This window comes from Rhododendron vialii, chromosome 6a (genome assembly GCF_030253575.1).
Source record: "Rhododendron vialii isolate Sample 1 chromosome 6a, ASM3025357v1".
Taxonomy (NCBI): domain Eukaryota; kingdom Viridiplantae; phylum Streptophyta; class Magnoliopsida; order Ericales; family Ericaceae; genus Rhododendron; species Rhododendron vialii.
Genome location: NC_080562.1, coordinates 28,161,809 through 28,174,025, shown reverse-complemented (window position 1 = coordinate 28,174,025; position 12,217 = coordinate 28,161,809). Strand labels below are relative to the sequence as shown.

The window sequence follows — 12,217 nt, the reverse complement described above, 5'->3', positions numbered from 1 at the left end:
ATGATCTATCCCTCCTTCTAGTGTTACCCTCAACCATAACCAAATGCTTCCTCCTACATACCGCATCGCATGATCTGCGATAAGCATGTACAGACCACATTGGAATGCACTCTTACTACACAGACTGGCAAGAACTATTGAAATTCCAAACAAAAGAAATACAAAATAGAAACAAAAACAGAAAGTCTACTACGCACCATCGATCCATGGGCAATGATTCGGGCCTCTCGACTTCTCAGAGTCAGCACTTTCGCGCATGAAGATGGGTAAAATCGCTATTCGATAATGTCATTGATGATAATAAAGACCACACGATCGACTAACAGATACAATCAGAAATGGCTTGCAATCAAGGCTGTGAAATCCATTGTTGGGCTTGCAAACTGTGGGGTAAAAATAATCATAAATTTTTAACACCGAATTTCAGTTTATGTAGCTTTCGGTAGAAAATAAGTGGAAATCTGACTACACATAAAAATAAAAAAATAAAAAGACAAACCCAGTGCGTGAGGCTCCCGCCATTGCGGGGTCTGGAGATTGGTTGATGTACACAGCCTTACCCTTGCGAGGAGAGGCCATTTCTACAAACTCCAACCAGGAAAGATAATGTAAGTAAATTATCTAATAATATACGGTCTGAAAACGTATTTGGGACAATTGATTAAACCGGTAAACAAGTCTACCAAGGTCAAGAAAGTAGCTTGACTAGAACACCAACACTCTCTATTAAAGCTTGGTTATCAGCAAGCAGCGCATGAAGCAGTAACATTTCCAATCACCGCGTTGGCATGGCAATGTTAAAGCTATTCTTCCTTTTCATGCACGTTGTTTCTCTGTTGTGCTTGCAATCTGGCTCTGCTTTTGTAGCTGGCTTAATGCAAGGCGGGAACGAGACTGACCGTCTAGCCTTGCTTGCATTCAAAGCAGCCATAACCAGTGATCCCTTAGGAGCTCTGAACTCGTGGAATGAATCCATCCACTTTTGTCAATGGGTTGGTGTAAAATGTGGCCGCCGACACCATAGGGTCACCGGGTTGAAGATTGATCATAAGAAACTATCGGGGTCTGTTTCGCCCCACATCGGAAATCTGAGCTTTCTCAGGAATCTACTCCTTCGCAACAACAGCTTGAGTGGTGAAATCCCCCCAGAACTCAGCCACCTGCGAAGACTACGAGGAATATCATTGATGAACAATACCGTTACTGGTGAAATTCCAACAAATCTATCTAGTTGCTCTAACCTCCTTGTCCTTGAATTTTCTGGTAATAGGCTGACAGGGAATATTCCTTCGGAGCTCGGTTCTTTGAGTAAGCTTGAGGGGCTGTATATTGCGAAAAACAATCTAGTCGGAGGTTTGCCTTCTACTCTTGGGAATCTATCTTCTCTTACAATTATTTTTGCAACTGACAATAAGATTGGCGGTAATGTGCCAGATACTCTAGGTGGGTGGAAAAAATTGAAAGCTCTTCAATTAGGGTTGAACAATTTGGTTGGTACCATTCCTTTCTCAATCTATAATCTCTCTTCTATCGAAATCTTTGAAGTTGCAGAAAACCAAATTGAAGGCAGCCTTCCCTCAGACCTAGGAATCACTCTTCCTAATCTCCAAGTCCTAACTCTTGGTAGTAACTTGTTTACTGGTTCCATTCCTATCACAATATCCAATGCCACCAAACTAGTTTACCTGTTCTTGGGGCAAAACAGATTTATAGGAAAAGTCCCTTCTTTGGAAAATCTGCCTGATCTTACGAGAATAGTGCTTGAAATTAATCTTCTAGGAACAGGGGAAGTAGATGACTTGAGCTTTCTTGACACTTTGACTAATAACACTAGATTGTCCGACGTGGGTCTAGCTGTCAACAACTTTGGAGGTGTGTTGCCTGAATCAATCAGCAATTTCTCCGCTAAATTTGAGTTTTTGAGCTTCGATATGAATAAAATAGTTGGGAGCATCCCATCTGGCATAGGGAACCTTATCAATTTGCAGGTTCTTGGAATGTCCATCAACCATTTAAGTGGTAACATTCCTTCTGATATCGGGAAGCTTCAAAGGCTGCAGATTTTAACACTCAATGGAAATAAATTCCATGGGGAGATCCCGACAACTTTTTCAAATTTAACTTTGTTACTTGATCTCAACGTATCTGGAAATGATCTTCGTGGGAACATCCCTTCACATATGGGTAAATGCCATTTTTTGGAGTCGCTTTGTCTTGATCATAACTATCTTAGTGGTACAATACCCAAAGAAGTTGGCAATCTCTCATCGTTGTTGGATCTAAACCTTGCGTATAATAAATTGAGTGGTTCCCTTCCGTTGGAAATTGGACTTCTCCAAAATCTAGAAACACTAGATGTTTCTCAAAATAAGTTGGATGGTAATATTCCAAGTTCTCTTGGTAGTTGTGTAAAGTTTACGTCACTAAACATGAAGGGGAACAAATTACGGGGCACCCTTCCTTCAACTTTAGCTACTTTGAGAGGTATGGAGGAGTTAGATCTTTCTCACAACAACCTCTCAGGAAAAATTCCAGACTACTTGGATGAATTTGTCTTTCTAAAGAAACTAAACCTATCATTCAATGATTTTGAGGGTCATGTACCAGAAAGAGGTGTATTTAAGAATGCATCAGCCTTTTCTGTCGAAGAAAACAAGAAACTCTGTGGGGGAATACCTGAATTGCAGTTGCAACCGTGCAACTCCAAAGGGTCAAGAAATAAAGGATTTACTCTTACCATGAAATTAAGTACTTTTATACCCTTGGGGCTTCTAGGGCTACTTCTGTTCTTGTGTTTCCTATATCTGTGTTGGTTTAGAAAGACAAAAAAAGTACCGTCTATCAAAATCTTAGGAAACTCGTTTCTCCAATTGTCCTACCAAAGTCTGCTTAAAGCTACCGATGGCTTTTCTCCAGCAAATTTGATTGGTGTTGGTAGTTTTGGTTCAGTGTATAAAGGAATTCTTGATGAGGACCGGAAAGTTGTTGCAGTTAAAGTACTAAACCTTCAATTTCGCGGTGCTTCCAAGAGTTTCCTTGCTGAGTGTAAGGCCTTAAAAAGCATCAGACATCGAAATCTTCTAAAGGTACTCACAGCATGTTCAAGTGTCGATTATCAAGGAAACGATTTCAAAGCTCTTGTGTATGAGTTCATGGTTAATGGGAGCCTAGAGGAGTGGTTGCATCCAAATGAGAATGAAGAAGATGCCCACATGGAATCAAGGCATTTAAACATTCGACAAAGGTTAAATATTGCCATTGATGTCGCATGTGCAGTTGATTATCTTCACCATCATTCCTCCAACCCAATACTTCACTGTGACTTGAAGCCAAGCAATATTCTTCTAGATAATGAAATGATGGGACACGTCGGTGATTTTGGTTTAGCGAGATTCCTTCGAGAAGCTACCAATAGCTCTTCCATAAATCAATCATGTTCAACTGGCATAAGGGGGTCTGTTGGTTACGTGGCTCCAGGTAAATGTTCCTCATAGACTCTACTTTAATTTGTCATTTTTCCTTGTCACCTTTTGTTATTTTTACATTCTTGTGTGTTCTTTTAATGATTCATACTTGAGTTTAACCTAGTGTATGTGACAAATAGGTGCCCCAGAGAGGTCTTCCCTAAACCCCTACAAGATGTAGAAACGTCTAAAACCTTAGTTTTCTACCTGGCTACATAAGTGATAAATATGTCAAATTTTCGGGTTGTTGCTTGTGTCCTTTGATTGCATCCATAGGAGTAAAGAGAGAGAAAAATTGTTGCTCTACAAACAGTCATCTATGGTTAATCTGTCACTAGTAAATATCTATATGGTAGTAGTACCAATACCCTAATGAGAAGCTAGCTAGTTATGCAGCCAAGTAGCTATGTAGTACAAGCCCAGGATGACTGTAAGTTAAGCCATGTGGGAGTTGGTTTATGCTGTTATTCCTAGTTCAATGTTAATGAAATAGCTACTTGTTCTTTTATTAGTGTCTTTCCTTGAATTTTTTTTTTCATTTACATTATTTTTGAGTTTAAAAATATGAAAAGTTGTACAAATTATTGTGATAATTTATGGTTAATCTTTGGTTAAACTGTCCCAAGCTTTGACTTCTTAAGACCATCAATTAGATGGCTTTCAAAATGTCACTGTGAATCAAGCTTGTTTCAAGTATGTACTGTTTTTCTCATGACAATAGCCACAAACCAACTACTTTTACCATGGCAAGAACAAGAACAAGTCTTCGTCAGCTTTCTTATTATATGGTGCCCAAATTGCAGAGTATGGATTGGCCAATGAGGTGTCAACATTTGGTGATGTCTATAGTTATGGAATCCTGTTATTGGAGATGTTTACCGGGAAGAGACCAACTGATGGCATGTTTAGCGATAGTCTCACTCTCCACAACTTTGTTAAGATGTCTCTCCCTGAAAAAATAGCAAAAATTGTTGATGCAACATTGTTGCAGCAGAGAGAAACGGGGCAGGCCAGTTCAAGTATCGACAGCAATCAGAGTCAAAGCTCTCATACCAGTTACAAAATTCAGGACTGCGTGATTTCACTACTTAAAGTTGGAATTGCTTGTTCAGAAGAACAACCGACACATCGACCGAACATCAATGACGTTGTTCCTCAGTTACATGCAATCCGAAACACTCTACTTGACATTGGAGTTCATTGAGGCAAAAAGAGCAAGTATTGTTGGTCATCACAAGTTGGTATTACCCCTTCACTTTCTTAGTAACTTGAGAAGGAACATTCATCAATATCTAGGACCACTGCATTTTTGGCACTAGTTGGTGAACAACCTCTAGCGTTACCATTTTGGGGTTGGCAAAAGTCAGCCATGATCTATATATATGCTAACCAGCATACCTGCTGAAAAATGAATTGGGTACCATACCAACAAAATTGATTTTGATTATATTACATGCAACAGTTTAGTGATCTAATTATTGATTGAATATCGTCGTACCCATCCAAGTGTTTAATGATCTAATTTTAATTTTTCTATCTTGTCTGATGCAGGAGCTTAGCCTTGGCAACCGTGTGGATGTTGAAGCGTTCTCTTAGTTATTTTTGAAGTGCCTATTTAGTTTCTAGTCAATGTCTTTTAATTTCTGGTCTAAGAATCTGTGTTTTGATTATCTAGTAAGTTGTGTTTTTGCTTTAATAGTGGTCTAGGTATTTGAAAGGTCTGTCTAGGAAATCGACTAATCTTCATTGAGTCATGAAGAGTCATCTTTTGTAATGCCTATTTATATGTGTTCTAATGAATGAAAAAGTAGAGTTTGGAGTTTGAGTTTATGAAAATATTTGCAAGTACTTCTTGCTTGGAGTTGAGGATTCCTCCTACAATCAAGTGTGTGACTTGGTCGCGTGAGTGTCTTCTGCGATTAATAGCGTCGAGTGGAATGCTACGCGATATAACGACAAATTGAATGGACATTAAGGATGCTGTCACTCAGTTGCATGAGATCAGAAGCACATTGCTTCAAACTGGAGCTCATAGAGGCCGAGGTACTAGAATTGTTGGGTGATCATGAGCAGGTATGATCCCTGCACTTTCTTGGTGACTTGAGAAAAATACCACAAAATTTCTTTAAAAGCCCACAAACATTTCTTTTGCTTTATAGCTTCTGACAAAACATAACTCAGCTCTCCACTTCATGAAGTTATGAAGAAAATGGAGTTATCGATGTTTCGATTATCTTTGAAAATGGAAGACAAAGTATACTCGCAGCAGATGTTAACTTCCAGCCATACATGAAAGGAATCCATATTGGATGGCATTTTCTTTTCTTTTCTTTTTCGCCTTTGCCCTGCATTACGGATCCTTTATTTGGTATGGTAGCAACAAAACTAATTTTCAAGCTGGTGTAGTTTCTGGCATCTGTCTTTTCATTTCTTTTCTTTTCTTTACTCTTCTTTTTTGTGATCTAACTACATTTTTCTCCTGTCCAGAGATTTTGATGTCTACTTGGCCTTGAAGATTTGTTGATGCTGGACATTTCTTCAGCTGTGTCACGTATATTAACCTATGCTGTACTTTTTTGTTTTGCCTCTTTTATGGTCTTAGTTTGTCTCAATCTGCATGTTCCTTACGTAATTGAATGTACTTGGATAAGGTTTTGACTTCAATTGATTATCATGTCTAATACTATGGACCCATTAATTTCCTTGTAACTTTTCGCTCCATTACAATACTAAGGAATACCATCTTCATCTGAATCCAGTGCCTAGTCTTTCTCTAAGGTGGTTTATGGAACAAAGGGGGACATATAGGAAAAGCTCTGACTGCTAATTGTATAGCAAAACAGCATGAAAAAAACAGGAAATTTTTAAACAACTGCCAAAGCCTGTACCAAGGTCAAAGGTCTAGATTTCTGATCAGAAAAAGAAAAAAAAAAGGTCAAAGGTCTAGATTCGGATGTCCTTCTGGATCAGAAAGCACGTTCAGAATTAGAATGGCCAAGTGGTATTTGAGTAACCCAAATGGTTTGATTGACATGAAGAGAGGCGATCGAGAAATAAAACAGGCCAGTTAAGTTGGCTTTTTGTTTTCTTGCATTCGACAAAGAAGCTGCCACGAAAACTTCCCTTGAAGCAGGTCACGCACATTCTGGCAGAAGCAGCAAGATTTTAATGAAATGGAATATATAGCTCTAATTTTCAAAGTATCCTGTTAATTAGATTCGTATTTTGGTCATCTTTTATTATAAGAATCACTTGTATGATGAAAGTTGCAGCTTGGAACACTTTATCCGTAATTCTAATTAAGACTTGAAAAGCTGATTCAAGTTCAAATTACTTATTCTTTCTCCTCTACGTGGTTCTGCTGTCTTGAGATACTTGTTGCAGAATAACTATGCAATGCTGCATATTGCTTTGTCTATTTGTCACAAAGAATATTATATGCTGCATATTGTTTTAGCTTCAATCAAACGACGTGTTCGTCCTATATGTACTGGTGATAGGTGCGTAAATGTGCCTATTTACGCCCCTTAATTTACTCTTGTTATGTCCGTTTATTATTTTATTTAGAGTTTGATATTCGTTTTCCTTGTTTCAGTTTCCACGGAACCGTTGGATAACAATCGGAGCTAAATTGAGAATTTTACCGGCACCAATCGAATTAATTAAGAAAAGAGACCAAGTTTATATTGGATATTTGAAGAAGAGAAGCACTGTATAAAATTCCTAAGCTACTGGAATTGGACCCCACTTAATTACCTACGGTGGAGAACTCTCGGCTGGTATAAAAAAAGAAAGCAAGGGTTTTGTTGGATAACTTTTATTCCCACGCCAGAAACAGAGATCACGTCTTGCGGATCACAATCACAGCCGAATATTGCCAACAGCAGCTTTGGGTTTTATTCTTTTCTTATTCTTCCGAAAGCTTTAACTTTAATGGAGTCTATGTGTTTCATGATTATTTATTCTAACTCTATGAGCGGCTAAATCCCTCGGCTAGGGTAACTCTCCAAGTAGCGTAGTTATTTGATTTCTAGGGTTTTATATTCAACTTGATTGTATGACTTGATCGATTCATAACTTTTTATGAAGTTTTATATTTTTCCAATCTTCGAATGTGTTTATATCCATGGTTTCAAGCACTATCATACAATGGTTTCTAATATTTCAGGATAGGCTTTGAGATAGATTATACGACGTGAGACGGATCGTGCCGTTGGTTAAATCCAATGAGACGATCTGTGCCGTGTTGAGATAACCTATACGAAGTACGAATCTTGATTATCTTTTTGGGAATTATCGATAGGAATTGCTACCCTACGGTGGTCTGGTTGAATGTTGAATGGGAACCCTAGGTTTCGAAATAATTATGTTGCAAGGGGAGACTGAATCGGAAACCCTAGTCCTTTCTCTCATTTGTTTCAAACTACTTTAATCTGCTCTCTAGTTTAGTTTTAGTTTAATCAATTCAAATCAAAATCCAACTTCTCTTTACTTTCCGAATTAAATTAGAAATTAATTGAAACTACTGCAACTCAGCTTTTTACTCCCTGCAGGCAATCCTGGACTTAACCACTGTTCTTCGGAATACTAGTTAATTCCTTGGTTTTATAAATTATATTTTTGGTACGAAAACGACAGACCAACTTGACTCATGCTGTCGTTTTGCTATCACTCCTCGATCCTTCGACTATATTTATTTGGATCTTCTACATGTGTGGTCAGCGATTTCACATTACTGAAGAACATTACTGAAGATGGCAGTTAAGAATTAATAAGCATAGGATTTGCTTTTCATTTAGAAGGATTTCTGCCTCGCATTAGCCGGCTAGGGCTAGCGAGAAATTTCATGTGCATTTTTGTGCCATGTTATCCCCTCATTAGGTACTTTTGGATTTCTCAATATATCTAGGCTATGTTTAATTCAAACAGAATATGCTAAGAAAAATGTATCTTTGTTCGACATGATTGGGACAGGGACACGTTTGGACACACTCTCACGTGACACACTCTCGATATGCTAAAACGTGCCTGCCACATATATACATGCGTTCCCTTTTCATTTACAAGGTTTCTCTGCCTTTGCGTTAGCTTAAACGGAGAAGATCAATGTACAAAGTAGAGTGGTTTTGATTTTTGCTGACTGTTGTTTAAGTGTCCAGTTACTCTCCTTTTCCTAAGAGAACAACTCCCCAAATGCATGGCTCAAACGCAGCCGCCAGATTAGGGAAGAAATCGAACTTCCAAGAAGAAAATTCAAATAGGTTCGGCCACTCTCCTTTCACTCATGAACAACTGCCCAAATCCATGATTACAAATTCAGCTACTGGATTAGGGAAGAAGTGGAACTTCCAACAAGTAAATTCAAATGGTTCCTGTTATTCTTGTTTTCTTCGTGAACACTTTCCCAAAATCCATGCTTCAAAATTCAAATGCAGTCATTGGATAAGGGAATATGTCTAACTTCCAACGCGTAAATTTTAAATGGGTGGTTTCCCGTGGGAAACGGTTTGGGATCGCTCGGAGGGGATGGAAAAATTGCAACGAGGGAACCAACATGGTGAGCCCAAGTCGTTTGGTGTGACTGCAATTCAAACTTCCCAAATGCTTTTTTTTTGTCGTTTTGTTCCCTTTTGATCCTAACTTTATTCAATCATGTGACATTTAAAGGCAAGAATCGCAACCATTATCAAATCACAAGGAAATATCCTAGTGCTAGCTTTCCTTGGTAAAACTTCATAAGCTGACATGGCATGAGCTTGATTTCATAGCTTTTTGCATACTCTCTTTTAATTTATTCATTTTTTTTTGGTAACCTAGGAACAACCCTGCAGTTGAGCCACTATTGGACCAGACTGCGCAATCCAAATTTCGGGGGAGGCTAGCGCAGCAACCCACCGCCATGCCCCCCCACTTAAATTATGGTTTGCCTCCAGGGGGAATCGAACCCTGCTATGTTACAAGCTCAAATTCGCCCTTACCATGTTGACAACCCATGGGTGGTTTACTCTCTTTTAATTTGGTTTGTATTGTCTTTGAAGCATTGAAATCAAAACCAATTAGCAATATGTTGAAAGGTCACCTAAGGCCATCCACAGTGGTATAACCAAAAGCCAATTATTGTTAAAGTTAACAATATTTGTGTAAAAAATGGCTTACAATGGTATAATCAAACTTAGCAACATCCTTAGAAATAATCAAATTTTGGGCTTTGGATAACCAAAACTAACAACCTTTTTCAATAATCAAAATTTGTGAACCCCACACTACATAAGTTAACTAGTTCCAAAATTTATATACACACGTATTTCAACTACTATTTTATTATTCTCTTCTTCACTTGCTCTATATCTTCTTCATTTCAACCACAAACTGTTTCTCTTTCTTTTCCTCCAAAAGTGAAACTCATATTTCTCGACCATCTATAATTTAACCCATCGTTGCTAGATTAAGGTATTTTACTCTTCTTTTCCGTTTCTATTTTAGGCTGCATTCTTATGAATTTAACTTAAACTCAACTTAATTAAATTTGAAAGTTGTCTTTATTTGAATTTTTTTCTCATTTTTTAGTTTTGCACCAAACTTTTATGGGTTATTGATTCGTCTCAATGAGAGGAATCGGGAAAAGTGTTTTTTTTTTACTTTTACCCAAATATTTTGATAAATAATCACTTTTTAGCAAAAAATTTTGATTTTTTCAACTAAAAAGTGGTTATTCATTTTTTGTTCCTGCCCCTATGGTTGAGTAAACAAAGAACCTTGCAAAAAAAATAAAGAGGAAGAACCTTGCATTCTTTTTCAAATTTAAAAACACATTTGATTTTTTTTTTTGAAAGATTAAGAGAGTGGTGGATTTGTGATATAGGCTATAGGAATAGGAAGAAAAAAAAAAGTTTCGGTGTTGTTTTGATAGATAACACTATGAAGAACACCATATATTCGATATATTTTTGCCAAAAAAAAAAACGTAATGGGGGGAAGTGAATAGCAGAAAATAAAGGGGGAGAAAGAGATTGTGTGAAATTGTAGTGGACCCTTTATTTTGGTTATGGACTAGAAGTGACCATTGTGAACCTCAATATTGTTAAGCTTAGCAATCTCTTAAGTGAATAATCAAAAGCTGACGTGTCAACTTTTGGTTATCCATTTTTGATTATACCACTGTGGATGGCCTAAGCTCATGTATTTATTTTGGAGAGCTGCTAATTAATCAATATGGCAAGCTCCAACGTACACTCTCCTGACTTCGACTCGCACGTGGAGTGGTAAACAAATCATGTACATTCCATAGATCACAATGAAACAATACCCACCTAAAGACACAAGTAAATGGGCAAACAATGTCATCAATTCATAGAATTCTTAATTTACTGAGTCTACAATACACTTTTGGACAGCTCGGATGTGCCCGCTCGGACACCACATCAGCCGGGTGACGCGGTACCTACCCGGCACTAAAAATTTTCTCTACAAAAAGAGTTGTGTTAGATGCCTCCCATGCTTGAACTAACCCAGTACTATAATTCGACAATAATGACTGAATCGACGCGAGGCTGTGGTCCCTGATAAACGCGTTGACTGCACATACATATTTTTAACGCAAACTTGCTTTTCACATTTAACTACTACATAAGTACATAGCATCATGAATATTGCTTTAATTCCCTTTCCGAAAGTAAAAAAAAAAAAAAAACAACTACCAATATTACTTTTCCATTTTTGCTTTTGACCAGCAACACAAAGACTTGATTGGACTTCTATAGGCTTCAAAATTAGAATTTCGATTTATAAAATGGACGGTCATTGTCTAATTTTAAAGTTAGACTATCCATGAACCTCCATTTGATAAACGAAATTTGATTTTTGGATATACATATTAATTTCTGATCAAGCTAATTTTTTGTGGGGTTATACTACTCCGTGGATCCTATAAGATGAACAGTTTAGATTAATACAATAAATGCACGGTATGCCCACAGTGGCAGTGGTGGAAAAACCCATGGTTTCCACTACCGACGGAAAGAATTTAAACTCTTTTACCAAAATCAAACAAAGTAAGTCCCAATCAATTGGGTTCAGGTAATGCATCCATTTCTAACTGAATTTTGTAAAGGGCATTGCGTTTCATGATATTTAGAAAACCTAGATCATTTCGAATTATCGCCTCTAATGTCTCTCTTCTCATACTGTTACTCTCTCTTTTTTGTTTGGCAAAAGTTACTATTGCTAGAATAGTTAAATTAACACCTTAGAAGAGTTGAACTCTTGACCTTTTTACTCATACACCTAAGCCCTCCTAGTATTGCCCTCGACCGTAACCAAATCCTCTTATGTCAATTATGATCTACGTAACCCACCTTCTAGTGTTACCCTCAACCGTAACCAAATGCTTCCTCCTACATACCGCGTCGCATGATCTGCGATAAGAATGTACAGACCACATTCCAAGTTCAATTGGGAATTGTGAAGAACCATTGGAATGCACTCTTACTAGACAGACTGGCAAGAACTATTGAAATTCCAAACAAAAGAAATACAAAATAGAAACAAAAACAGAAAGTCTAGTACGCACCATCCATCCATGGGCAATGATTCGGGCCTCTCGACCTCTCAAAGTCAGCACTTTCGTGCATGAAGAGGGGTAAAATCACTATTCGATAATGTCATTGATGAGAATAAAGACCACACTATCGACTAACAGAAACAATCAGAAATGGCTTGCAATCGAGGCTGTGAAATCCATTGTTGGGCTTGCA

The 12,217-nt window shown here is 37.7% G+C and overlaps 1 protein-coding gene across 1 annotated transcript; it reads left to right on the top strand.

The window, feature by feature from the left end:
• Positions 1-742: 742 nt before the first annotated feature.
• LOC131330040 (probable LRR receptor-like serine/threonine-protein kinase At3g47570) lies at positions 743-5,294 on the top strand. Its single transcript, XM_058363514.1, has 3 exons — positions 743-3,477; positions 4,268-4,705; positions 5,016-5,294. Exons 1-2 carry the CDS (start codon positions 789-791, stop codon positions 4,666-4,668), a joined length of 3,090 nt encoding a protein of 1,029 aa, XP_058219497.1. The 5' UTR covers positions 743-788; the 3' UTR covers positions 4,669-4,705; positions 5,016-5,294.
• The last annotated feature ends 6,923 nt before the right edge of the window (positions 5,295-12,217 follow it).

Excerpts from the sequence above, each read along its gene's own strand:
- LOC131330040 (XM_058363514.1), top strand. The coding sequence starts at position 789 with ATGGCAATGTTAAAGCTATTCTTCCTTTTCATGCACGTTGTTTCTCTG. Across the intron at positions 3,478-4,267 it reads TGTTGGTTACGTGGCTCCAG|AGTATGGATTGGCCAATGAG; the intron begins GTAAATGTTCCT and ends CCCAAATTGCAG.